Source organism: Cyclopterus lumpus, chromosome 5 (genome assembly GCF_009769545.1).
Source record: "Cyclopterus lumpus isolate fCycLum1 chromosome 5, fCycLum1.pri, whole genome shotgun sequence".
Lineage (NCBI taxonomy): Eukaryota > Metazoa > Chordata > Actinopteri > Perciformes > Cyclopteridae > Cyclopterus > Cyclopterus lumpus.
In genome coordinates, this window is record NC_046970.1 from 14,972,836 (window position 1) to 14,997,824 (window position 24,989).

Below are 24,989 nucleotides of genomic sequence, written 5' to 3' on the forward strand. Positions count from 1 at the left end.
GTTGAAATAGCTGATAGAGAAAGAGGAGTTTGCCCTGATTATGTACACAATGATGTCCTTGTCTGTTTGAGTTCAAAAGACAGTTTTAGCCACCTGTGTTGCACTCAGGAGCCATCATGGAGAGAGCTGTGGTGCAAATCACCCTTTTTGGGCTGCTGCTGGCTTTGGCCACCACACAACTAAACAAGGTGAGGCCAGACAAAGAGACAGAGCTGTAAGAACATTTCATTTATGAAATGTATCTATTTAGGTTAGGTTACGAAAATACTATAGAGAATGATTGTAAGTAAGCAGTTCAGTGTCCTTATTAGCCATTACATTACATGGTCAAGACTTGGTAAAGGTTGAGTATTGGGAGTGTGCAAGTCATTGCCATTTGAACACCAGTGGAGGAGGACGCATTCAGATACTTATCTTCAGTGAATGTACTAAAACCCTACTGTGAAAATACTTCACTAAGAAAAAGTCCTGCATTAAAAACCTTTTTAAAAGTATTTAAGGTATATTATATATTAAGTATATCAATATTATCTCCAAAATTAGCTTTAAGTATCAAAAGTACTCACTCTAAAGTAAAATCATCCGTCTGTGTTTTACTATTATATCTGCTGTTTTTAGATTCATATTACTGCTGCATGAACGTCTATGTTTCTGCTGTAGATGTTCAAGGATGTGCTAATGTTAATGTTTGTACTTTGTACTTTCCACCACTCCAAAGCACTGGATGAAAAATAATAAGAATTGGGCGTTTCTGCAGTTAGACCAATGATATTTCACTGATAGCACCCACAATTCTTTTTTCAGCTAGTCATGAATGAGCCTGCAAAATAAACCATGCCATTTATTTTATTGTGAAATGTGCCTCCTCCTGTATTTGTTCAGGGCAACTGGGATATCTACAGCTTTCACATCAACTCAACAGTGACCAGTCGTTATGCAACCACTGTCATCACAAGCCGCGTGGCCAACCGTATGAACGAGTCAAAGGAAATAGAATTTCAGGTCCGGATTCCCAAGAACGCCTTCATCAGTAAATTCAGAATGTATGTAAAGCAATAAATTATATTTACAGACATTTTCATTTAATTATACAAGGTTAATCATAGTAAATACTCAGGAGTGTTTACATGAACAGATTCTACCTTGGTCTTTCTTCAGGTTTATCGATGGCCAAGTCTACGATGGTGTTGTGAAAGGCAAAGAGAAAGCTCAGCAGCAGTACACTGAGGCTGTGTCCCGTGGCCAAAGTGCTGGGCTTGTCAGGTACATGGATCAATGGACTCTTGTATTGCCAGGTCTTGTACAGATCGTTTTAATATTGTACTTTGTAGAAGAGCCTTGTGTGTCCTTCGGGATAAAGGAGAAGAATAAGAAAAATAATCTGTTGCACAAAATAATGTCTATTTTTGTCTGACACATCTTCAGGTCTCAGGTCAAGCAAAAATTCACTTAAGTTGAACTACTCACATCTCACACCCACATATGGTCATAACCTGCAATGAGGGATCATAAAAAGGGGGAACAACTGCTTTAATTAAATGATGTTTGTGTCTGTTGCAGTTCTGTAGGAAGGACCCTGGAGGAATTTAAGACCTCTGTGACCGTGGCTGCTCACAAAAAGGTCACCTTTGAACTCACATATGAGGAGCTGCTGAAACGCAGGCTTGGCAAGTACGTGCTGCAGATCCACGCTCGACCCATGCAGCCTGTCAAAGACTTCAAGGTTTGGCTCTTGTTGGCATCAATTCCGGAAAACAATGCCGGGGTAGAAACGTCTCCCATGATCTGAGCTTCTAACTATTTTATTTCATTCTTAATGCCAGGTTGATGTGTACATTAATGAGAAAGCAGGCATCAACTTCATGAAGGTTAAGGGAGGTCTGAGCACCAACGTGCTGGCTACTGCTATCACCAGAACACAAGTGGACAAACAGGTACAGCATGCAGTGATTCAAAATTCTCTCACTCAATTTTTATCTGATTCTGACCCATATTTATCTGTTTGATTATATCATAATGATGCCACTTATTACTCATCATTGTGCAGGTCTCTTGGTATCATTCATTCATTTTTATATACTGTATATCTATATGCACTTTTGAAACAGTTTTCACTTTCTGGTCTGATGCCACTCTGCATCACTAGTGCTCAACGCTGTGCAGACACATTAAAGTTGAATCTAACTAAATTAAAGGAAAGGCTTAGGCTCATCTTTTTTACCAATAAACCCGTTCATCAACTTATATCGTCAAACGTCTTTCAAGAGTCTGTAAAACCTGATTAATCCTGTTTCCAGGCGTGGGTGTATTTCTACCCGACAGAGGAACAACAGAAAACGTGTGACAGCTGTGGAGAGGAGGGTATGAATGGAGATCTGGTTGTTGTTTATGACGTCAACAGGAACCCCTCACTGGGAGACATCAAGGTAGAGAAAGAGGGCATTTCCAGGAAGACTGCTAACTTCGTAATTGTCTGTTAGCATTGTTACACAAAATACCACACTTAAGCTACTTTATCTTCCTGTCTTTTGAACACTCTTTTCTAACCAATCAAACTTTCTTCCCCCCCAAGAAATCTCGTGGCTACTTTGTTCATCACTTTGCTCCATCGAGTCTTGTCAGCATACCAAAAAATGTTGTCTTCGTTATTGATCAAAGTGGATCAATGCACGGCAGAAAAATGAAACAGGTAAATTATTGTGTGAGTGTGAGTTTGTGAGAGATTGCCAGAGTAGCACTGGCCTCCAGTTTGTATTCATTTCAGTTAATTAAGTCCATTATGTTTATTAAAGCAATAAACAAACTCACGTTAAACACATATTATTGCACGTTTTCTTTATTGAATAAAAATTCTAACGTGTAAATGTTGTTTTTCCCCAGACCCGGATAGCATTATTGCACATCTTGAATGACCTGGCAGAGGAAGACCACTTTGGTCTTATCACTTTTGATAGCAGCATTGTTCACTGGAAACGAGAGCTTGTTCAGGCCAACGAGCAAAATTTGGAGAGTGCCAAGAAATTTGCAAGCAACATTCACGAAAGAGGATGTGAGGTTTTAAATATATATGTTATGAAGGGATGGGAACAGCAGAATGGTGGTAATGACACGTTTTCATTTCATTTCAGCCACTGACATTAACAAAGCAGTATTGGAAGGAGTGCATATGCTGAACGCACATCCCAGAGAAGATTCAGCGTCTATCCTTATACTTCTCACCGATGGAGACCCTACCTCAGGTTACAGTAAAACACACACACACACACACACAGTCACACGTCAGAAAGTACTTTCTAAAATGAATATGAGGACCCAACAACACAACACGACTTGCAGCTAACATCAGAACCGCGTCAAATGTTAATTCCCTGTTGGCAGCAGCCCTAATGGGTTCCAGGTTCAAGCCCACTTGCACATGCCTTCTATATGCTGTGCAGTGGGATGTGACAACACAAAATGAGACCCAAACCTTTCATTTTATAGACTACCTAAAAAAAGAAATAGACGTCAGAGATGGTTTGCGATGAAAATGTTATTCGTGCTCGATGCATCAGTGAAGGTCGTGAGTGTCGACATGGTTAAAGTGACGTCAGAGCATCAGACACGACCCTTCACGGGGTTCTGTGCAGAAGATTGACTGTTCGTGGCCATCCAATATTTTCTAACTATGGACGCAGATTGGCAATGGAAATTGAGTGTATGTTTTCAGCGAGGAGAGCAGTATGAAACCGTTTCCTCATCACGATTTTACGTCAGCTCATGTCCGTGCGACCTTGCAGAAAGTATATGTGAGGCTTAAGAGGCAGAAGTGGACACTGAGCGAGGTCCCAACTTAATATAATGTTATGTAGCAAGCTAACTTTTGCTAACGTATTAGTCTGCTAGCTAATAAAAAAGTTAAAGTTAAAGTTAAACATAACTGGCTAAACATCTACATTTGGAAGCTGGTACATTTCATTGCTATAACATGAATGGTTCAGATAATATGTGAATGTCAACGCTGCATTTTTTATTTTATTTTTTCATCAATGTGTGGGGCCAAGCATGGGTAACACAACTAATGTTGTGACGTCAAAGTGTATTTCACGGCGGAACAGTAAACAAATCTGATTTCACATTAATAATTTACAGAAACATAATGTTCTCTTCTCCTCGCTCTCTCAAACACACACACACTCATGCCTGTGCGTACATCATTTTCCAAAGGGGATTATGACATAAAAAGTCTGAGAACCACTGGTGTAAGGGAATTTGCCTTTTTCAAGCCACCTGTCTTGTGTCTTTGCAGGGGTGACAAATCTTGAACAAATACAGTCAAATGTCAGAATGGCCATCGCAGAGAAATTCCCACTCTACTGCCTTGGTTTTGGTTTTGATGTAAATTTTGATTTCCTTGAGAAGATGTCCCTGCAGAACAATGGTGTAGCTCGACGGATTTATGAAGACTCTGATGCTGATTTACAGCTGAAAGTATTTGAAATCACTTCCATTATAAATACTGTTTACCATGTGATTTGCTACATTTTCAAAAATAAAATCGATCATGTTTGGCTGTGGAGAGATAAACATTCATACAGTGTCCATACTATATGTCAATAGGGTTTCTATGAAGAGGTGGCCACTCCTCTGTTGACAGATGTGACAATGACCTATAATGGTGCGACCAACCTTACCCAGACTAACTTCAGCCAATATTATAATGGCTCTGAGATTGTGGTGGCCGGACAAATCACCGACAACAGCATTGAAACCTTCACTCCACAAGTTATCGCCATTTCAGTAAGGCTTGCTCCTCCCTGCACACCAGCTGTAATATTTTGTGGAAGCCCTGTCTATACATAAATATAACATGATTTAGGACATAACATGTTATTTTGACTATGACAGCGCAACAGAAGGATGATGTTTTCTGACACAAATGCTATTGTGGAGTCCAATGGAACAGAGTCTGACAGCCACATCCAGAGGGTTTGGGCCTACCTCACAGTCAAACAGCTTCTGGAGAAAGAGTGAGTGTATATTGTTATATATATTATATATTGTTATATTGTTTTCACCTTAAGCGTCTGTGTGTGTGTCATTATGTATGTATGTATCCTACACACAGTGAGAACTACTGCAGAGGTTTGTGATGTCTTTAAATTGCTTGTTTTGACTGACAAACAGTCCAAACACAAGTTTTTAAAATGTACAACACTGTAAAACACAGCAAACCATCACATTTGAGGAGTGTGTGCCAGAGAATGTTTAGCCATTTTGTTAGGACTTAAAGGATTTACTATAGGGGAATCCTACAGACAGCAACTGAGGTCAAGACAATAATAGTAGACTATCAAAAGATAACGTTAGCTGTTGAGTAACTTCATCATATTTCTTGTCAAGTCAACTGTCATGTTTAAAGCACATGTACACAATTTGTGACACAGGCTGGTGCTATCTGGATCTGAGAAAGAGAACGCCAAGAAACAGGCCTTGGAGCTGTCGCTGAAGTACAGCTTTGTAACCCCACTCACATCAATGGTGGTCACCAAGCCTCAGGGGGAGAACACAGATGTGCTCCATAAACCCAAGGAAGGTGAAACACCAGAGGAATTTCGACCTAATGCAGCTGGTGGCCAAGCGTTCTCTGGTCGGAGAAGTCATGGGGGATTTCCAGGTAAACTTACTCGTAAGCAACACAAAGGGGAATAAAACAAACACAAAACAAATCAGTATGATTTGATTTGAAGACAAGTGGTGTAATCACAATGTATGAATATGGTTGTTGCATTTATACAAGAACTATAGATTCCTTGACTACAGCTAAAATATATTAATACAATTTTAAGTTTGTGTGTGTAATTTCAAATACAGTTGATTAATTCACAATGACATTTTGCATCAATACAAGCTTATTTGTAAACAGCATAATTGTAAATCAACAAATAATGTACATTTCGGTCATCTCTTTTTAGCAAAAAGTTATCAAATAGGTAAGATATGAAAGATACACTATTGATTAAGTAAAAACAAAATATACTGTATTGTACATATATAGCCTAAGTATATTAACTGTTTCTGAATTTCTGTTTCTCATCTTTTTTCTTTTTCGCAGCACAAATGCCAAGTAAGACATAACACACATAACAATCTGCACCAACCTGACAGATACACATTTAATAATTAACAATATACAGTATTTATACACTTTGGCACTCCAAATTTGCATCAGAAAAACTGAATCACAAGCAACACATCGAGTAACAGATGCTGCATCTTTGCAAAAGTTTAATACAACCAATTGATGTATAGACACAATATCAATTTACATCGAAAATATTTAATGAAATCTTTATATCAAATAAATGTAAACAATAAGAAGGATAAGAAGACACATTTGGAAGGGTGCAAGCTAATTTACACATCTGCTCCGCTCTGCATTGACGGATACATTATTAATTTCTTATTAATATAGTGTATTTTATATCCAACAGAATATAGCATACAAACAGCATACATTCTCTAAAGTAAATCTTCCCATTCCTAGCAGAACATTATATTATGTAAGAAATAACTGACAATAAATATTTGGGTTATGTATATGTTGCGTTAATGCTTTGATTTATGCTTTAAATGTCGTAGAACAGAACATTGACACTGTCACCATTTAGATTGGTTCCCTATAAGCCTTGTTTTCACTATATCTGTCTGTTACTGGGTATAATCTCCCAGGAAAAGTAACGCATGTTATAGCTCTACCTCCAAATGATGCTAAAAGTTGCCAGATTGTGTCATAAGCGCATTTGCGTGTTGGCAACCACCATTTGCATAAAGCCTGGTGGTTGTGCTGGTTGCAGTGAGGAGAGGCGGTCTCTGCATAGCACAAGAGGAGAGGGCGAAACCCCATGATGTTGAATATTTAAATACATTCCTTGCTTCTTCCCTGATAGTTTGAATCGTTGCTAAGGTTGTCACTCGTAGTAGGCTGAGGAAAACAGAAAGCGATCCGGTTGTCTTCGCAATGGCAACAATAATACCATTTGGAAACACTTTAATCTGAGACAAATCCAACTCGGGGTACCAATCTTTGAAAACAGAAAATTGATAGCTAATCAATAAATTTAGTCGCCACTGATTTCTTGAATTTATGGTGACCATAATACTCCACACATAAAACATGTAATCAATTCTTTATGAATTAAATATTGATTATGGATACGCACACTGCGACAAAACATAGGCCTATACATAAATGAATGAATTTAATAAAAGGTGAATGGATGATTAGAAGATTATACAACTGGTGGCTGAATAATAAACCCAGGATGATGTATTTGACTGATATTTGTGGTCACGAAAGAGACCAACAAAGAGGGACGAAACTTTGGCATTCACACTTTAAATTAATTAATGCAGCTGAGAGATTATTGGGAGGTAGAAAAGTACTGATGGTACTCCACTCCCCCTAATTTGTCATTCCCTAATCACTCTTACACTACGAGTGTAATTTATTTTCAAAGGAAGGCGTTTTCGTCATGTTCTGTTCTGTCTAAAAAATGCCAGTTCCCAGTGCTATTTCATGACATAACCACTTTAATGACGACTTGAGCAACACTTCAACAACTTGTAACAATGTCACGATCTGGCCACACTTGACCGCTTGAAACTGACCATTCAATATTATTTGTTTCAACTGGGGTGACTGTGGGTCAGTGGTTAGCAGGTCTTTCAATCAGGGGGTTGGTTGTTCAATCCCCGCCCTAGTCGATGTGTCCTTGAGCAAGACACTTAACCCTGAATTGTTCCCTGTAGCTCTGTCTACAGTGTATGAATATAACATGATTGTAAGTCGCTTTGGATAAAAGCGTCAGCTAAATGACATGTAATGTCTAACTCTCATCACACATCAACAACCTGATATTATACCACTAACACAATATGACTTAATTTGTATTTCAAAGTTATTAACAACTGTATTGTAATTTTATCTTATCTTCTTTTTTTTACAGCACGCAGAGGAGGTAAGAAATAGATACACATCTGCATCGTTCTGACGCAACAGATAATAATATAATCTGTTCTATACACTTTTGCACTCCAAATATGCTTTGAAAATTTGGGAAACCAATAAAAAGGGATGAGACTTTCGAGTTGAGTACTGATGGTACTCAATTCCCCCTAATTTGTCATTCCCTTATCACTCTTACACTACGGAAGGCGTCAAAGGAAGGCGTTTTCATCATGTTCTGTTCTGTCTAAAAAAATGGCAGTTCCCAGTGCCATTTCATGACATAACCACTTTAATGACCACTTGAGTAACACTTCAACAATTCAGTTTATTTTGTATAGGCCAGAATCACAAATTACAAATTTGTCTCAGAGGGCTTTACAATCTGTACACATACGACATCCCTGTACTCACATCGGATCAGGAAAAACGAAGAAAAAAAAATGAAAAAAAAAAACTTTCACGGTGAAAAAGGGAAGAAACCTTCAGGAGAGCAACAGAGGAAGATTCCTCTCCCTGTATGGACAGGAGCAATAGATGTCATGTGTAAAGAATGAACAACGTTTACAGAGTTACAACACATTCAATGAATATGACAGAAATGATCCAGATAACCACAATCCATGTAAACAGAAGAAGGTAGAGAGGAGGGGCATCAGCAGGGCCATGGCAGGAAGGAGGCAGGACCAATGAGGCAGGAGGCCAGGCCTAGGCCAGGGGCAGGAGGCAGGAAGCAGGGGCAAGGAGACAGGGGGCAGGGCCCAGGAGCTAGGACCGGCTTCAGAGACATCCACGACCAATGGACCCTCTGAGGCAAGAAGGCACAAAGGCTCCGGGGAAGTTGTAGAATTAGTAATGTATAATAAAGGGACGTTAATTCATCCAGAAGGAGAGAGATAAGAGGAGAGAGGAGCTCAGTGTATCCTAAGATGTCCCCCAGCAGTCTAGGCCTATAGCAGCATATCTAAGGGCAGACCAGGGCAAACCTGATTCAGCCCTAACTATAAGCGCTGTTAAAGAGGAAAGTCTTAAGTCTACTCTTAAATGTGGTGTCTGTCTGCCCCCTGGACTGAAAGTGGAAGCTGGTTCCATAAAAGAGGAGCTTGATAACTGAAAGCTCTGGCTCCCATCCTATTTATTAAGACTCTAGGAACCACGAGTAGCCCCGCATTTAGTGAGCCCAGCTCTCTCGTGGGGTAATATGGTACTAAAAGCTCCTTAAGATATGATGGTGCATCACCAATCAAGGCTTTGTAGGTGAGAAGAAGAATTTTAAATGTGATTCTTGATTTTACAGGGAGCCAGTGCAGAGCAGCTAATACAGGAGTAATGTGATCTTTTCTTAGTTTTTGTAAGTACACGAGCTGCAGCATTCAGGAGGGGCCTAAGAGACTTATTAGAGCAGCCTGATAATAAGGAGTTGCAGTAATCTAGTCTAGAATTAACAAACGCGTGAACTAGTTTTTTTATGTCTAATTTTTTTAATGTTACATACAGTAGGTGAAAAAAGGCAGTTCTTGAGATTTGTTTTACGTGGGAGTTAAAGGACAAGTCCCGATCAAAGATAACGTTGAGATTATTTACGGTGGTGTTGGATGCCAGGGCAATGCCATCTACAGAAACTATATTATTAGATAATTGATTTGTAGATAACAACTTATGACAAAGTCACAATCTGGCCACACTTGACCGCTGGAAACTGATATTATCCCACTAACACAATATGACTTACAGTCCAATAGACAGCAATCACATCAACAAGTGAGGTCACACAAAACCAGTGCATGCTTCTTTATATATGTGTCTGTATGGATACATATCTGCACAGATGGTAAATAATGACATTGTACAAATCAAAATCCCCATTATTCTAGTGTGTGTTGCTGTGTTGCTTCAGGCGTGTGGAGGTCCATCCTGTCATAAACAAAGTGGCTGTAACTTACATCATCAGTGTCATCCTTGATCCTTTGCAGGGCGATCCATGGCCCAGCTATGTCCCACAGCCTAATCCTGGGACGGAATCCTCATCTCCTAATGTGTTATAAACTGAGGGTGGCAGAGGGGTGCAAGCTAATTTGTATTTAAAAGTTATTAACAACTGTATTGTAATTTTATGTTATCTTCTTTTTTATACAGGACGCGGTAGAGGAGGTAAGAAATAGATACACATCTGCATCGTTCTGACGCATGTATTCTAGACACTTTTGCACTCCAGATGCTGCATATCTAATTGATAATAATAATAATAATAATAATAATAATAATAATAATAATAATAATAATAATTAAAGCTGCGAGCAGCAATGAACGGGTCCTCGCTCACCCGCGCCGGTTGGGGGCGCCAGTTGGGGGCGCCGGTTGGGGGCGCCGGCGGGACGCCGACCCGCTCGGCCGAGAACGCGGGGCCGCCGGTCGTGCGTTTTACCGCTTGTCGCGTAACCCTGATATTCTTTCGCCAGTAGGCGGCGAGTCGACTGCGAGTGAAAATAAGCTCGTCGATATCCTCAGGCCGCGACTTGTAACAAGCACAACGAGTTTGGGGCAGATTCGAGCAAGTCTAGTGTTGCTGTGTTGCTTCAGGCGTGTGGAGGTCCATCCTGTCATAAACAAAGTAACTTACATCATCAGTGTCATCCTTGATCCTTTGCAGGGCGATCCATGGCCCAGCTATGTCCCACAGCCTAATTCTGGGAGGGAATCCTCATCTCCTAATGTGTTATAAACTGAGGGTGGCAGAGGGGTGCAAGCTAATTTGTATTTCAAAGTAGGTGGTGCTCTGACTATGATTGAAATTAGACTTGTCGATATCCTCAGACACATGTAACAAGCACGGCAAGTTTGGGGCAGATTAGAGCAAGTCCAGTTGAGCCAGTAGGTGGCGCTTCAAATATGAGTGAAATTAAGCTTGTCGATATCCTCAGGCCGTGACTTGTATTAAGCCCAACAAGTTTGGGGCAGATTAGAGCAAGTCTAGTTGAGCCAGCAGGTGGCGCTCTGACTTTGACTGAAATTAGACTTGTAGATATCCTCAGGCCGTGACATGTAACAAGCACGGTAAGTTTGGGGCAGATTAGAGCAAGTCCAGTTGAGCCACTAGGTGGCACTTTGAGAATGTGAACAAATACATGCACTATGTGTCTCTACGTGAAGCGTAGACCACGTTGTGTAAATTACATGTGAATCTGATGCATTTTAGGCTCATTTGTTTTGGCCAGTAGGGGGCGCTTTGAGAATGTGAACATATACATGCATCATGTGTCTCAACGTGAAGTGTAGACCATGTTGTGTAAATTTCATGTGAATTTGATGCATTTTTATGCTTATTTGTTTTGGCCAGTAGGGGCGCTTTGAGAATGTAAACAGATACATGCATCACGTGTCATGTAAATTAAAGGTAAAAAAAAAGTGATGAAAAAATATGCCGTGGACTGGACTTGAACACACGACTCATGTGTTTTATCTCACTGCGCCACCGGTTTGCTGAAAAAATTTAATCGGAACTCGTATAGCTAGAAAATATTAGTATCTAAAACTTGTCATTTTATTTTTTTCTTACCTTTTGTAAGACAATATGTGTGTTTTATTGTCTCCTGCAGGATCAAATAAATGCTGGAAAAGAAATCTTCCTAAACTTCTTCCCTGACCGATACAAATCTGTTACATATATAAATATATAGATACAGATATAATTATTTATATATTGTGTCTATAAATATATAGTTTATATTTAGTACAAATATGTATTTAAAATAAATATATGTATATATATATATATATGTATATATATATATTTCATACATATATTATATATATATATATTCTGGTCTAAAACTTGTCATTTTATTTTTTTTTGTAGGTGCAATGACAATTCCGAATGTTTCTTCGTGGAAATGTGTTCAGGGCTTGACTGGCATCATGCATGATTATTTTTGGAAAGTCTCTAGCATAACAAAAAACAGAAAGTGGGATTTTATTGGAATTATTTTAACAACAAGTGAGAGTGGGTGAAAACGACATTTTTTTGCGGAATAATCATGCTCAAGGCCTTCTAATCATCCTGGAAAGAAGATTGAAGTCGATCGGAATGTTTTTGTGGGAGATAACGTTAAATGTGTAACGGCAAAAAGTGCCAAAAACGAGCTAAAAACGGGCAACTTCGGCGAATTATTGTAGCGCCCCCTAGTCTTCAAATCGCGCAAGTTAAGGCATGCCATGTGCACTTAGGAAAAATGTTTTCGAGTGATTAGTCCCAATAGTGTTGACGCTATGAGCATTAAAAAACAAGACACGCCCCTAAGATGTTCATTGGGCCATAGATCCTTACCACAATGAGATATAAAAAAACGGTTGACATATCCTACGTCATCTGGCTTCAATGATTTGATTGATATCAGGTGTTGTTGATTTGGACCAAGCATTTTAGGGGGCTGAATTGCAAAAATTTGACTCCTTGATCAGATGGCTATTTTCACCAAGCCTGACAAGCGTGCCAAATATGGTAAAAATAATTCTACGTGCCCCAGAAATGCTCCCAATGTAGACGAAGCAATCTCAATAGGGTCCTCTCGGACTGAGTCTGGGTCTTCGTCAGTCGCTCGGACCTAATAATAATATATCCTTTATTGATCACCGTGGGGAAATCCTTCTCTGCATTTGACCCATCCTTAGTCATTAAGGAGCAGTGGGCTGCAGTGAAGCGCCCGGGGAGCAACTGGGGGTTCAGTGTCTTGCTCAAGGACACTTCGACATGCAACTATGGGGGGAGCGGGGATCAAAACCGGGTACCTTGTAGTTACGGGACGACCACTCATCCCACTGAGCTACAGCCGACCAAAATGCCTACCCAAAATATATATTTACTTCTAAAAAGCTTTTTTAATTAATCTAAATGTGCAAAAGCAATTCATTTTTGAAAAACCTTTATGGATCAGCAAGCTAAAGAGACCTGGGGTATCCACGTCTTAAGATACACCCGAGAGTGTGCAAGCTAAACTACTAATCATGACTATTTCAAACTAAATTGACAAGTTTATCCTAATTTTATGTTATCATCTTTTCCTTTTTAACAGCCGGACTTAGTTATCAAGGTAAGACATGGCTACATAGGTACACATCTGCAGCGTACACTGAGAGATAAACTATTGATTAATTACTAATATATTGTATTTCATATACTCTACTATACTATATAGCCTAAAGCATATAGCAAGCATTTCTCATGAGTAAATCTTTGCATTATTTACAGTACAATGCTTTGTTTTCATTATGCAAAAAATGAATAGAACATGAAAACTGAAGGTGGAGGAGGGTGCAAGCTAATTGACACATAATTCCATCACATTTTCATGTTATCATCTCTTTCCTTTTGGTAGGTGGTCGTTTACATGATCAAGTATCAGGTAAACATGTGCACTGTTCTCATATGACTATACTAGTGTAGTAAATATGACTACTAGTAGAGTCATATTATATAGGGATTTGATCACATTTCCTGAGGGACACCCGAGTTTGTGGGAGCTAAGGCAATGTTTATTCTACATCTGTATTTATGACGGAGGTGCAACCATGTAATGATGATCTTATGAGCAAAATATGTAGTTCTTCTTAGCAGTAGCATACAACAGTTGACGCTAAAATACAAAATAACGGTCTTGTAATATTTAAATAGTTTTCCTAAATTTAAAGTAATTATCTCAGAATGCAAAGCCCTTCTATGGTACTCCAAATGACTTCTGTAACTTGTGTTATCTAGAATATTTAGATTTTTTAGAAAGTAATTCCTCTCTGCCTTTTTAAACATTACTAGCTATAGTTACATCAAAATTAACAACATTTGCAACATCTGCATTTTTACAGAACGTGTACATGAAAGATAATAACAGAGTTTAATTTTTTGTACTTTACTGTTTATTTTCCAGTAATGAAAGTAATACATCACGACATAGTGTTTGATTTCCTGGAATCTGAAGGTAAACTTATTTTCTGTTTTGATCCATCCAACCACCCATGTTCAACTATAAAAAGCATCCAAAGCTGCATAACCCTATACATCCATTCTTTTCTGTTAAAGTTGCATCCAACACATATAGATAAAGACAATGACTTGTTGAAAGATAGTAGAAATGCACCATATGTGTTTAACAAAAATGTTTTGCTTTCATTACATGTTAAGATTTAAAATGTAAACTACTTCTATGCCCCTCGGCCTAAACTTTCCACCAAATTTCTTTGATGAAATTACTTAAAGGTGAATTTGAAGAAAGCAAAAAAACCCACACATAACATGTTTCATTTATATTTACAATTATTGTTTGTGTGCATTTAAATCAGTGTTAAATAAAGTCTATAGTTAACTTTAACTGGTGAGGATTAGAATAATGTGTGTATTTACTGGTTTATTTTGAAGCTGAGGTTAGGTGTCAGAATATGGATATCAATTAATACAACCATCCTCTTAAGCTTTGTATTATTAATGTATACAACTTGTTTTGTGCAAATGTATTTACAGATCATTTGGTTGTCAATTCTGCCCCAGAAATGCTTCCCACTATTGTGGCATACAGTGCAACTCATGGTAGAGTATCTAATATATGCAATTCATGTCATAGTTTATATAAGTAATTTGTTGTGCAGTGGAAGAGAGTTCACTTTACCTATAGGATGTTCTCGTTTGATTATGTTTCTCTATAGTTCCTCGTTCTCACAGATTTTTGCTAAAAACTGAAAATCTGTCTCTTCCGCTGTGCTTTGATGTCACTGGAGATGTTCGCCTTAAACTACTTCGTCATCCCAACAGGGGTCAGTAATACTCCTCTTTGTACCATTACTACCTACGTTGTTTTTTTTTTACATGTGTGGTGTTCTTGAGTTGGTGTTGAGTTGCATTTGTTCTCTTTTAAATAGGGCTGTCTGTGAATGGTGACCTTGATTCAGTACAGAATGGAGGCTTCAGAAGGATTGTCATCCACTTGAAGGCTGACCTGCTCGTTGATATTGACACCAGAGAAATCACTGTACGAGAGGGACAGACACTGGCAATCCACACTGGACAGGATATCATCACTGCTGGAAGGTGACTTTGCATTGTAATGGTCCTGACCAAGAAATAGTTAGGCACTTTGTGCTAAGGTAACCGCCTGCAGCTTAATATTTATTGTACATACATGAGAGTGGTATCAATATTCTTATTTACTGTACATACATGAGGGTGGTATCAATATTCTCATTTATCAGCATATTTCCTAAAATGACAAACTTTTCCTTCAAAACAAGTGCTCCCCATATATGCATGTCTGAACAAATAGAGCACTGAGAGCAAAACGTGCAGGGGCAGCCCCAAACACTCGACTGGTGGTATTCATGAATTGGAATGTGTCACTGATTCACTATTATAAAGAAATGTTCATTGTTTTCATTATTAATTATTACATTAAAAGCCACCCACACCAGTGATTTCAAGCATTCTGGATGATAAGTGTGCTCAGGAGTGTGTTGGAGTCTGCAGACTCTCAGTTGGGTTGAAATCAGCCCAGAAAAGCAACAATAACCAGTGTGGGTGTGCAGGGACATTAAAAAAAGTCCATCCCAAAATTAAAACGAGGTGCATATCTTTCTAGTTTGACAGTGATTAGACGGGACAAGGAAATAGACGTTGCAGCTGGAGACACACGCATGGTCATCTTAATTCATGAGAAGGATGGCAACGAATTCCTCTGGCCGATTTTGAGACAGAAGCCATTGGACAACAACGTTTCAGGAATATTAGGTGGGTGAAAAGGTTGGATTTTATTTTATGATATGATATCAGGTCAATACATTTAATGTATCAAACAAGTTTAAAGTAAAGTGTTTTTAAATGATATTGAATCGGTGGTTGTGATGGAAATAATAAATATATTTTGTGCAGTGTCTCTTTAAGTGCTATTGCATCATTGTTTGTCCTCTGTGTGTTCAGCTATGAAGCCAGCAGTGTATGAGGAGGTGCAACAAAATCCCTCAACAAGACTTAAGATCAAAGATCTGGAGATTGACGTTGCCAGGTACATTTCAGTTGGTATAAAAGAGAACGCCGTTTGAGTGCTTTATTTGGTTATTGCTCCTATACACAAAGATAAAACAAGACCAACGATATTCATGTCTTTCTTTTGTAGGGCCAGTGCTGTTGACTACAGTATCGTCTCCTCCCCCACACATGACTGCTGGCTCATGTCTGCTGAGTCTGCCCTGCAGAGACGCCTGGATGATTTCATTATTTAACTGGGAACCATGTTGAATCGCTCGTAGATATTTCATTTGAAATATAAGTGAAAAAACACAAACTAATTCATCATAGAAAAATATGTTAACCAGTTACGAACATGAACCAATACAAAATGTATCTTTGGTTGTCTTGTATGAACTAAACTAATTCATCTAAAGGGTTTGTCAGTCATGCTTAATTTATTTTGAATAATCCTTCAAATTTAAGAATTAAATTATAAAAAGATTAAGAGAAGTAAATCTATTAATTGTAGCATTTGTCCGGCAGTACAACAGCCCTCCACTCATGATCCGAAGTGGCCTGATTGAACAGAGCAGTTAAAGATAGATTACATTCTCACCATTATCTTTTATATTAACACGTTACATTGTGTAAATAAAAGCAAGTGGAGTCGGCCCTAAAACTTACTGCCACAGCTCGGACTAACAATTAAAGTTAACCCTGCATATGCCTTTTTATCTACTGTGAAAACAGAAAAAGAAAGTATGTAGGTATCTTCAAATGTAGACAATGTACAGTGAAAACAGTAAATAGAAGCAACATTTATTGAAATAAAAAGGGAAATGCACAACAAAACACATTCCAGTTTTGGGAAAAGTAGGATAATCCAATCCTCTCCTGGCAACTCAACAATATAAAAAAACATGACAATAATAATATACATTTCTGCATTCAGAACTTAACTTTAATACAATTAAAGACGTGAATATAACATTTCCACCTGATAATTAAAAAAAGGAAAAATAAAATAAATAAATAAATAATGCAATGGTTATAGCATGTAGCATAAACAGTGAGAACAACTACTCACGGTGGGGGGAGGGGAGGTGGATGAGAGACTGGTGTTTGAGTCCCAACGTGTTGTTGAGTTATTGTGAAGTTACGTTTGTGATGTTTTTAACTTAGTGATTTTGTTATATATAATATATATTTCTGTGAGATCACGTTCAGCGTAAACAGAAGACGGTTCAAATAGTTTGTGCTAGTTCTGCTTCACTGAATGTATATTTACAGGTAGCTTAAACAAAAGAGATGGGTCAAATCTTCATCTGGAAACTACTAACTACAGTAATCAGTTAGATGTTGAAGAGTGAAACACTTCAGTCAAATATTAGTAAATGTATAAATTATTCAAAATGGAAATGTTTAGTGCCAGTGCCTCACAGTAAATACAGAGCCAAAGTAAATATACTGTCCACCTTTGCTGTAAAAAGTAACTGTCCCACATTGATTTACAAAGTAGACAATAGGTTTTTGGTGCTCAGTTTGAACACATTTCTGGAGAATAATAAACAGTCAAGGGTTTTGAATTGCGTTTCACATTATGTGGTCAAACCAGTCAAACTGCCGTGGAGGCGCTTGTTATTGGAGTGCATGGGATTGTCTTCTCCCAGTGAACTGTGGTTCAAAGGTATGTGCATTCTCATGGGCACGTGATAAAACCTGTTAATCAAGGCACAGTTTACAAAGACCAGCAAAAGGAAGGATCTTTGCCAAATCCACATAACAATACAAAGTAACACATTGTTGTTGACTGTGATAGTACAAAATGCAGATTTGTGTAAAAAGCTACTTTAAAATAACACTAAAGGTTGAGTCTGGTTTTGATTTAAAAAATAAAACAAGTGGTGGACTCTGACCCATCTCGGCCGTGCTGGTTATGCTGTAGTCAAGAAGTACGAAGTTTCAATACTATGTGCATTATGACATGTCTGTGCTGTTGGGACTAAATCAAACAGAGAGAGAGAGAGAGAGAAAGAGAGAGACGGGGAGAGGGAGGGACGTCTCCTGAGTCAAGACGGTGACGTGCGTGGTTAAATTTTCACATGACTCAAACACTTGTAGGCAACTGACAAGGTGTAGCTGATCTGAGGAGAGGCATGTACTCCCAGTGGATTAATAATCACAGTAAGTAACCTACATGAGGTTTCTATGAGATTACTTTTCATTTGATTTAATTCCTGATGTTGAGTTAAAATACTCCTGTCTGATCTTAAGTTTTAAGAGGGAGCTACCCAGTTACCAGTGATTATGTCTAATGATTTGTGAAATTGAGTAATCAACTTATTTGTACGCCATAATACTGTTGTATTGAAAAGAAAATGTGTTGTTTACAATTCTAGAGTCGTGTTTTCATTAACAGGAAACAACTGCCTATATCTGCATTAATGTATGTTGGTTCTTCCCCAGGACATAACCAACGGTGTAGCCCATCAACCACAGCTCTAACAGTTCATCTTGGTTCCCTGCCAATGGGCAGCTTCAGCTGGGATAATCTTAAATTCCTCTCCAGACAAAAGTTGGAAGAAGAAGACACTGGACTTGTTTAAGAAGGTTGTCATGTCGCTTCTGGAGAAAGATGTTTCGAGAAAAAAGCTCTAGGACTCAAATCATTTGCAGGCAGAATGTTTCTTCCTGGATGGTCCATTTTGTGTGTTTTACACACTCTACGCATGTCAGCCTGTGGTTTGGAGATTTCTGGATATGACAGCCATGAAGTCATTTGCTTGCAGGTACTGATGGATGCACTGCTAGGATACACTGAAGCAGATATTTCCTCTGCTGCAGCTTTTGTTGACAGATCCCACTTTTAATTTCCTGTTAGTTCTGATGAAATGTGCTTGCACATTTGAATTTCCTTTTTCTCTGTGAAGTGTAATATTCTTAAACATTAACCTAAACCGACGCAGGGGTAAAACCATCTGTCAGCTTGTCGAAAAAAATAGGGCTGTTGTATATATATTAATCACAAGATAATCCTCTGAACAGTAAATAATTACCATCCAGATAACATTTAGTTACAATGTGATGCCACTCATCAAACATGTCTTTCTCGTTTTCCACATTTAATTTTGCCTCCTTTCAGGTTATTTCCAATTGCACCATAAAGGATGAGATGCCCCTTATTGTAGCAGAGAATAATGGTCTGGATGTCCGCAACCTGACTCCATATTTCGAGCTCTGCTGCAGAGACGGGGCGCTGTGTGCATTATGTCTTGTGATAGACACAGAGATCAACTTCAATCCAGAAACAGACATGGAGGATGAAGGCCACTCTGGGAATGATGAAGAGGATTATAGCGAGGAGTCAGTGAGAAATCCAAAAGGTATAAACTAAGGCTACATGAAGCCTACTGTCACATTATTACTCGTTATTAAAAGGACCATACCGGTTGTTTTGTATATTTCAATTAAATAACCAATCAATAATTAGCCTTTATGCCACTACGAGATCAAAGTATCAAACTAGTTTTTAAAATAATTTTCTGCCATCAAGGCAGCTATTGGTTTAATTTAATTTCATTAACCCATGACAAACTGTTAACTGGCTACAATGTTTAATGTGATCGAATAGAATCTAGTAAATGAAAAAGCCTATGGCGTGTTTTGAAAAAAATATTGCCTCGACAATACAAGCACATATGTTAAGTATTCTCAGTTCATAGTTCATGGCTTAAAACATGAAGAAAAAAAAACACTGGTATGCTCTTCAATCGTGGGTTTGGAAGTAAGTTTGAGGTGCTGTTCCTACAGTTTGATTTTCTATTTCAGTTTCAATGAATTCTAAGCCCCACCTTTTCTGTGTTGCAACAGCGTCTGTGACTCTGTGTTACACTGCAGCATCTGCCATGCCCATGTGCAAGAAGGTGGAGTTTACAGTTAATCATGCAGCTCTTACTCAGAAAAACTGGGCAAAGGTACTGTAGACTCCTCCCTGTGCTGGAGCATGAAGTCTGTCACGTCAATGAATGTACTGTATGCTCACCTCCAGTCTTATAAACTCTGTGTCCTCTATAGTTTTCTGTGGTGATCAATAAGCCAGCTGGGGTTTCCTTCAGCAGTCATGTGACTGTTTATTCTTCTAAACCGTCACATCTAAGTCGAGAGGTTGTCGCTCCTTCTCTAGATAATGGTACAGTTTGGTCTTTTAACTACAAAGCACCTGTTGAACTCATAACTGATAACACTAGTAGTGACACATACTGTATAATCTCTTTTCAGTGTGCTCCCAGGCCCAGCAGGAACGTGTGGAACAGTGCAGAGGTAAATAATCCCCACATTATACAAGCGTTGGCTTTCCTTGTGCCGTGTTGTTCCTGTATTTATCTTTGGGGATAAGAACCGCTCTTTTTCTTTCCTTCCTTTCAGTGCCCAGAGTCAGCAGTGTAATTAACCAAGAGAGGAATCAGGTGGAGCTGCAGTTTGCTGGCAGGAATAAAAGCCTCCTCTATGTGTGCATCCAGTACGAGCAGAATGGAAGATGTCAGGTCAGTGTTGTATATCAGTGCCTAATTTGGTGGCAGTAACAGTTTGTCATTTGTGTTTTTTTGCTTTTGTTGTTGTTGATTTTATATACATTCAAATGTAAGTTAAGGTGTAAGTACAACAGGTATTATCAGCTATATGAAAAATATTTGCAGAATGGTCACTTAAAATATTAATATGTACTAATCGCATTATTATTACTTGTGCTTTAATATATAAACAAGATTCTAACTGCTTTAGTCAGATAGTTTTATATATTAATGCACCATATTTTTACAAGACAATCATAGCATGTCAAAACAGTTGTACAAAATGTACATACATATTTCCAAGAGCAAAGTTGACATACAGTTCAAAGATGCTTGAAAAGATGAATCGATACAATTTATTTTCTGTCTGAAAGTCAATAGTATTTTAAAGTGGCATACAATGTAAGTCAAGTTAAGCACAAGTACCTACAATGTTCACAGTCACTCTCCACCACATGGTTTGTCGCTCTCATTGAAACCATGATGTGTTCAATGTTTCTTTGTAGACATGGAACAGGACACCCATCCCACTGTATTCTGTGACCACCTGCATGTGTCTCCAGGTACTGAACCTCAGGATTACTTTCGCACCAGCAGTGTTGTGTCAATGCAGACCTATATGACTGATGTGTGTGTGTGTGTGTGTGTGTGTTTTAGGTATGGAATGAGGTCCAGCTGAGGCGCTCTCTAAGCTGCCCCTTCATTAACACAGGTGCGGAATCTCTTTTTTAGTTTACTTTTTTTCCGAGTTTACAGGGGGAAGAGCGGGCAGTTTACCTTTGGTATGCTGATGTTTCCTAATGTCCACTCCAGATTTCCTCCAAAAGAACGTATGGCAGAATGTGTCAGTGTCTGTTAGACAGGGTCAAATGAGCAACTACCGCCCAATGCTGTGGTGGAACCTGTCTGCCCCCTGCAGGCTGGAGGGTGAAGTGTGGCCCTGCCTCAGAGAAACCACCTGCAGGGAGATAAAGGGCTTTAGACAACAGCTGGCAAACAGCACATGGAGACAAAACAGCAAGGGACAGTGGGTAAGAAACTTTAATACTGACCCTTGTACTTCTTATTCTCAGACTCCAAACTATCCCTTTTATTTCCAGTGCTTTACGTTTGGAAAAAAAAATCTTATTACAGCCTGTCTGATAGGGTCACATATATATTCTGCTCCTAATGGAAGCTATATACTGTTTACACTGCCTGAAATAACCATGTTTGTTCTGGCTGCACCATTAAATTAATTGGAAATATTTTAGAAGTGTTTACACAAATTAGAAACATCATTGTAAACGTTGGGATCTCTGCTAGAACCTAAAGTAACGTTCTGTTGGTTTGAATGATGTCTGGCTACACAGCGTGAGGTTTAAATGACCAAGATGTATAATTGTGTCCTCTTCAGGAGAAAACAGGAGTGTTTGAAGAAATCAAACTTCAACTCTCACCATGTGTGATGGTAAAGTATTTTCAAATGTCCTTCTATGAGTCATATATTTACTTAGTTACTGATGCTGAATAACTCATTCATATTTTTCAATTTGTGCAGGTGAAGGTCAAGGGAATGGGAGATGAGCTGGGTCCATTCTGTCTTAAAAACAGTGAGTCCAACACAGTTTATAATACAGAAACTGGGGCAGGTTGGGACATATTTTGAAAAAAATACAGCACCTGTTTCTGGAGCTTTTTATAAAACAGGAGTTTGTTTGGTATACTTGCAGGTGGCAGGAGGCGCTGGATTCTCCTGGTTGTTGGCATCATGCTGCTGGTTTGCCTGACAGTGCTTGTATGTTATCTCCTTCATGACTTTGTCAAGAGTGAGTCTAATTCATTTCTTTCTTTTTGCATTTGGTGTGTTGAATATGAAACAACAGACTGTATGCTATATAGAATTTCTAACCAACTCATAATATATTATGCATTTTCCAACGTGAACCAAATTTCCCCAAGCATTTCCCAAAACAGGCTCTTTTTATTTGCCCCAAACATCAATTCTTGCTAACTAGATCTGGGAATTGTTCATAAAGTCTGCAGTAGCCTACTGATGCAAATATTTTATCAATTATTTGTGGAACTGAAATGATAGAAATCCCTATTGTGTTTCTACTAGATTTACTAGTTAATTTTCTGATTTTATAGAATGGGTGTGGAGCTGGGGTCATGGCGGATTGGTAAAAAGTGAGTATTTTCTTGTAATACCACCACTTGTATGAAGAATCATGAAGTCATGACAACTATCTGACATTAAGCTCCGTGTTTCTCCTCTCTAAAGTTGGCAGAAGAGGTCATGTGGTGTTGTTAAGCCCACCGGATATGGATGATCGTGTTTCGGAGTCAGTATGCCGACTCGGTTCCCAGCTCTGTAACAAGGGCTTCAGCGTGTCTGTGGACCAGTGCAGCAGGAAGGAGCAATGCACTCTGGGGCCTCTGCCATGGCTGCACTCCCAGCTGCTGGAACTGAACAGCCGGGGCGGCCGAGTTGTGCTCGTCTTGACCCGCAAAGCCTTAGAGAGAGCAAAGGAATGGACCCATCGGAACACAGAGGTTATCAAGACAAAGGGGGATGACATGGACCTACCTCAGATATGTTCCCCTTACTCTGATATCTTCACAGCCTCCCTGTGCCTCATCCAAGCGGATAATCAGCAGGGCAGAGCAGGAGAACGTTTTCTTCTGGTGACACTTGACTCCCATCCAAGCAGTGACAGGAGTCTACCAGAGCTTCTTCAAGGTCTGCCCTTGTTCCAGCTTCCCTCTCATAGTCAGGCTCTCTTTTCTGAGCTCACAGTGGGAAGGACTGGGAGGGGATCAGGTCAAAGGATATGGACAGATCTGACAGCTTTCGGTGGATGGAGAGCAAAGACTAAAGAGGGACCAGATCAGCAGAAGGCCTCCTACGGTAAATGTGCAGAAGTTGAGGAAACTTGGCGACAAAGCGTTTGAAGCACCCATAAATTATTGTTGCTCTGTACATGAATGACATGTTCATCTAAATTGTGGATAAGATAAACATTAGACACTATTAACGGCTGGCTGGCAATGATCTATATCGCTGTTATTCTCCAGAAATGCCATGAAATGACCAACTACAATGCCTTAGTTCATCTCGCAATCAGCTTATTTACTGTCAGCAGTTTTCAGCCCCATTATTTTTTTTCCTGAAAATGTTAAATGACTTTCTGCAGTTCTTACACATGTTACTAAAAATAGTGCATTTGTTAGGGACTGTTTTTAGCTGTGGATTTGATATGATAGTGAACATCTAAGCAAGTAGTACGGAGTTTGCGGGACTGAGATAGGTTATTTCAAACATGTAACACATAATTAAAAACTAAAAACAGGAACAACCCAAACAATTCACTGTAAACATTAAAAACAAATTCTTAGTAAAATAAATGAATACATATTCCAAATAAGATGTCCAAAAAGAGTATGAAAAAGGATATACTTTTATGGTCCTACTCCTTTCTATAACCTAAATAATGTGCTTAGTGTTTGACATTTATACACACAAATAATTGTCTTTATGGTTATCATATAAAGTATACCGTAACAATTTACCTCAGTGTAAATCAAATGTGCATTAAATAGCTACCTTAATGTTTATCCTATTTACACATACTGTAAAAATAAAATTACATTCATTGGTACACACTGTTATTTCCCTTTTTCCAATTAATTTTAGCGGAAGGTCACAATGATTGGAGGGTTATTCAGATCACCTGTTGTACAGAGAGTGGGGAGTGGCTCCTGATTAATAATTGAGAGCAGCTTGGTGCATTTCCTCTAGTGGCCAATCAGGGTGTGACAACGTCTATTCTTTAGGGTTCAGGAGAGGAGAGGAATTGCACAACCAGTGCATCTCGATCTTTCCGTGACCTGCAGACCTCATTTCTACATTCTGGTCTTTGGGCACGGTTGATACTTCTTTGCTGTCTGAACTTTTCTGAATGAGGGTGATTTTGAGCATTCAGAAACCTGGTTTGAGTGAATATTAAAGAACACCTTTCCTTTAGGTTATACCTGCATCATGGTAGACAAAACAGTTTATGGGGTAGACTTTAGTTTGCCTATAGATACACTTAATGCCCACTAACTTTGTTTTGTTATTTTGTTTATTGGTATATTTCTTATTGAAACCCCCTTTAAACACATTTCCTTATTAAGAATATAATACTATACATTGGCCAGACTCTATGCTTCAATATGTTTAACCTAAAATGTTACAGACTAATTATATTCATGTAGCCTAATGTATGTCTTCCAACACTTGTCTATAAATAAAGGTGCGTATTTATGTACATGAGAGATCCTGGATTGTGATTGGCCTTCTCTCAGAGAAAGTCGGTGGCTCGTATTGGTGCAATCTAATGTCAGTTAAAAGACACGGAGAAATGCTTGTTTAATTATTTTCTGACATCCCGGAGGGGTGGTGCTGTGAGGGTGCTGCATGCTC

The 24,989-nt window shown here is 38.8% G+C and overlaps 2 protein-coding genes across 2 annotated transcripts; both read left to right on the plus strand.

The window, feature by feature from the left end:
* Positions 1-116: 116 nt before the first annotated feature.
* Positions 117-16,413, plus strand: LOC117730483 (inter-alpha-trypsin inhibitor heavy chain H3-like). The gene is made up of 20 exons (XM_034532213.1): positions 117-188; positions 883-1,043; positions 1,159-1,263; positions 1,561-1,723; positions 1,824-1,934; positions 2,298-2,426; positions 2,573-2,689; positions 2,881-3,049; positions 3,129-3,239; positions 4,289-4,470; positions 4,600-4,779; positions 4,888-5,009; positions 5,427-5,656; positions 6,095-6,106; positions 14,496-14,561; positions 14,678-14,785; positions 14,891-15,059; positions 15,604-15,752; positions 15,942-16,026; positions 16,138-16,413. The coding sequence occupies exons 1-20, from the start codon at positions 117-119 to the stop codon at positions 16,241-16,243; spliced, it is 2,547 nt and encodes an 848-aa protein (XP_034388104.1). The 3' UTR covers positions 16,244-16,413.
* Positions 16,414-17,920: 1,507 nt separating this feature from the next.
* il17rc (interleukin 17 receptor C) lies at positions 17,921-24,911 on the plus strand. Its single transcript, XM_034533899.1, has 15 exons — positions 17,921-18,155; positions 18,438-18,760; positions 19,114-19,354; positions 19,842-19,945; positions 20,046-20,160; positions 20,250-20,291; positions 20,397-20,515; positions 21,049-21,105; positions 21,200-21,254; positions 21,356-21,573; positions 21,939-21,992; positions 22,083-22,134; positions 22,255-22,350; positions 22,673-22,711; positions 22,806-24,911. Exons 2-15 carry the CDS (start codon positions 18,653-18,655, stop codon positions 23,474-23,476), a joined length of 1,971 nt encoding a protein of 656 aa, XP_034389790.1. The 5' UTR covers positions 17,921-18,155; positions 18,438-18,652; the 3' UTR covers positions 23,477-24,911.
* Positions 24,912-24,989: the final 78 nt, after the last annotated feature.

Coding starts and splice junctions, on each gene's coding strand:
- LOC117730483 (XM_034532213.1), top strand. CDS start 117: ATGGAGAGAGCTGTGGTGCAAATCACCCTTTTTGGGCTGCTGCTGGCT. Junction 2,690..2,880: donor ACGGCAGAAAAATGAAACAG/GTAAATTATTGT, acceptor GTTTTTCCCCAG/ACCCGGATAGCATTATTGCA. Junction 3,050..3,128: donor CAACATTCACGAAAGAGGAT/GTGAGGTTTTAA, acceptor ATTTCATTTCAG/CCACTGACATTAACAAAGCA.
- il17rc (XM_034533899.1), top strand. CDS start 18,653: ATGTTTCTTCCTGGATGGTCCATTTTGTGTGTTTTACACACTCTACGC. Junction 20,161..20,249: donor CGCTCCTTCTCTAGATAATG/GTACAGTTTGGT, acceptor ATCTCTTTTCAG/TGTGCTCCCAGGCCCAGCAG. Junction 21,993..22,082: donor AACTCTCACCATGTGTGATG/GTAAAGTATTTT, acceptor CAATTTGTGCAG/GTGAAGGTCAAGGGAATGGG.